Source organism: Phoca vitulina, unplaced genomic scaffold, assembly GCF_004348235.1.
Source record: "Phoca vitulina isolate PV1807 unplaced genomic scaffold, GSC_HSeal_1.0 scaffold82, whole genome shotgun sequence".
NCBI lineage: Eukaryota > Metazoa > Chordata > Mammalia > Carnivora > Phocidae > Phoca > Phoca vitulina.
Window position 1 is genome coordinate 3,740,976 of NW_022589785.1, and position 1,896 is coordinate 3,742,871.

At 48.3% G+C, this 1,896-nt stretch overlaps 1 protein-coding gene across 1 annotated transcript in view; it reads left to right on the forward strand.

The window, feature by feature from the left end:
• Positions 1-1,505, forward strand: part of NEFH (neurofilament heavy) — an 8,195-nt gene extending 6,690 nt beyond the window's left edge. The window contains exon 4 of the mRNA XM_032394997.1: positions 1-1,505. This exon is cut by the window's left edge and continues 706 nt beyond it. Within this exon, the coding sequence (XP_032250888.1) occupies positions 1-915 (915 nt within the window). The 3' untranslated portion in view covers positions 916-1,505.
• The last annotated feature ends 391 nt before the right edge of the window (positions 1,506-1,896 follow it).

The window sequence follows — 1,896 nt, forward strand, 5'->3', positions numbered from 1 at the left end:
GCCAAGTCCCCAGTGAAGGAGGAGGCCAAGTCCCCAGAGAAGGCCAAGTCCCCTGAGAAGGCCAAATCCCCAGTGAAGGAAGAGGCTAAGTCTCCTGAGAAGGCTAAGGCTCTTGATGTGAAGTCTCCAGAAGCCAAGACTCCAGCAAAGGAGGAAGTAAGGTCCCCTGCAGACATCAAATCTCCCGAAAAGGCAAAAAGCCCTGTCAAGGAGGAGGTCAAGTCTCCAGAGAAGGTCAAATCTCCTGTGAAAGAAGAGACCAAGGCTCCTGAGAAAGAGGTCACAAAGAAGGAAGAGGCAAAGTCTCCCATAAAGGAGGAAGAGAAATCCCAGGAAGTGAAAGTCAAAGAGCCCCCAAAGAAGGTAGAGGAAGAGAAAGCTCCAGCCACACCAAAAACTGAGGAGAAGAAGGACAGCAAGAAAGATGAGTTGCCAAAGGGGGCTCCAAAACCTGAGGTCCAGGAAAAGAAGGAACCTGCTGTGGAGAAACCGAAAGAATCCAAAGTTGAAGCCAAGAAAGAGGCTGAAGATAAGAAAAAAGCAGTGACCCCAGAGAAGGAGGCTCCTGCCAAGGTGAAGGAAGAGGCCAAACCCAAAGAGAAGGCTGAGGTGGCCAAGAAGGAGCAAGATGATGCCAAGGCCAAAGAACGCAGCAAAGCAGCAGAGAAGGAGCCAGAAAAACCAAAGAAGGAAGAGACACCGGCAGCACCTGAGAAAAAAGATGTCAAGGAGGGCAAGAAGCCTGAGGAGAAACCCAAAGCAGAGGCCCAAGCCAAAGAAGAGCCCAGCAAGGAGGCCCCCACACCTGGCAAAGCCAAGACAGAAAAGGCTGAGAAATCCTCTAGCACAGATCAGAAAGACAGCAGACCTCCAGAGAAGGCCACAGAAGACAAGGCTTCCAAGGCAGAGAAGTAAGGCAGGGAGAAAGGACTATCCAGAACAGCCAAAGAAACTCAGGAGGGCCAGGGAGCTCAAGGGTAATTTTCATTTTTTCTCCCTTTTCTTTATATAAGAAGAAACTCTGCTTAGATGATGGAGCCCTCCTTCACCAAACAGGAATTTCTATTAGCAATATGTTAGCAAGAGAGGGTATTCCCAGTCCCTGGCCCTACACCTCAAACCCTCCCCAGGCAATGGACAATTATGTTATGATAGCTTATCTAGCCGAATGTGATATATGCTGAATGCCACATGTAAACACTTGACTATAAAAACTGACCCCCTCCTTTCCAAATAAGTGCATTTATTACCTGTATGTGCAATTGACAGATGACCGCAATAATGAATGAGCAGTTAGAAACACATTATGCTTGAGATGTCTTAACCTATTCCTGAATGCCTTCTGTTTTCCAAAGGAGTGGCCGAGCCCTTGCCCAGAGCTCTCTATCCTGGAAGAGCTGGAGCAGGTGGGGCTGGGCACTGGCCACTGAATCATGCCAGGGCGCACTTTTCCACTGGAGTCCACTTTCAATTGCTTCTGTGCAATAAAACCAAGTGCTTATAAAATGAAAATGTTTCTGCTGTTATTTATTCTCTTCTCCCAGGCAGACTGGGGGACAGGGCGAGGGGAAGTCTAAATGTCACACTCAAGACAGCAGAGGACTGAGTGAGCATCAGAGGCCTTGTGCAGGTATGGGACCACTTAACGGCCTCTCTTGGGCTATTTCCTGGACACAAACCACATGCCAGGCAATGTGCTATGTGCTTTATCTTTGTGATTTTGTACATAGGTGGCCTGGTGCATGGTTTCTCACCATGGTCCATGGATCACCTACATTAGCATCATCTGGGAGCCATACAGAAATCCAGACTCCTTGATTCCACCTTAGACCATTGAATCAAAATCTGAGGGGTAGGCCTGGGAAAGTACATGCTTTACCAACTCCCACTTGATTC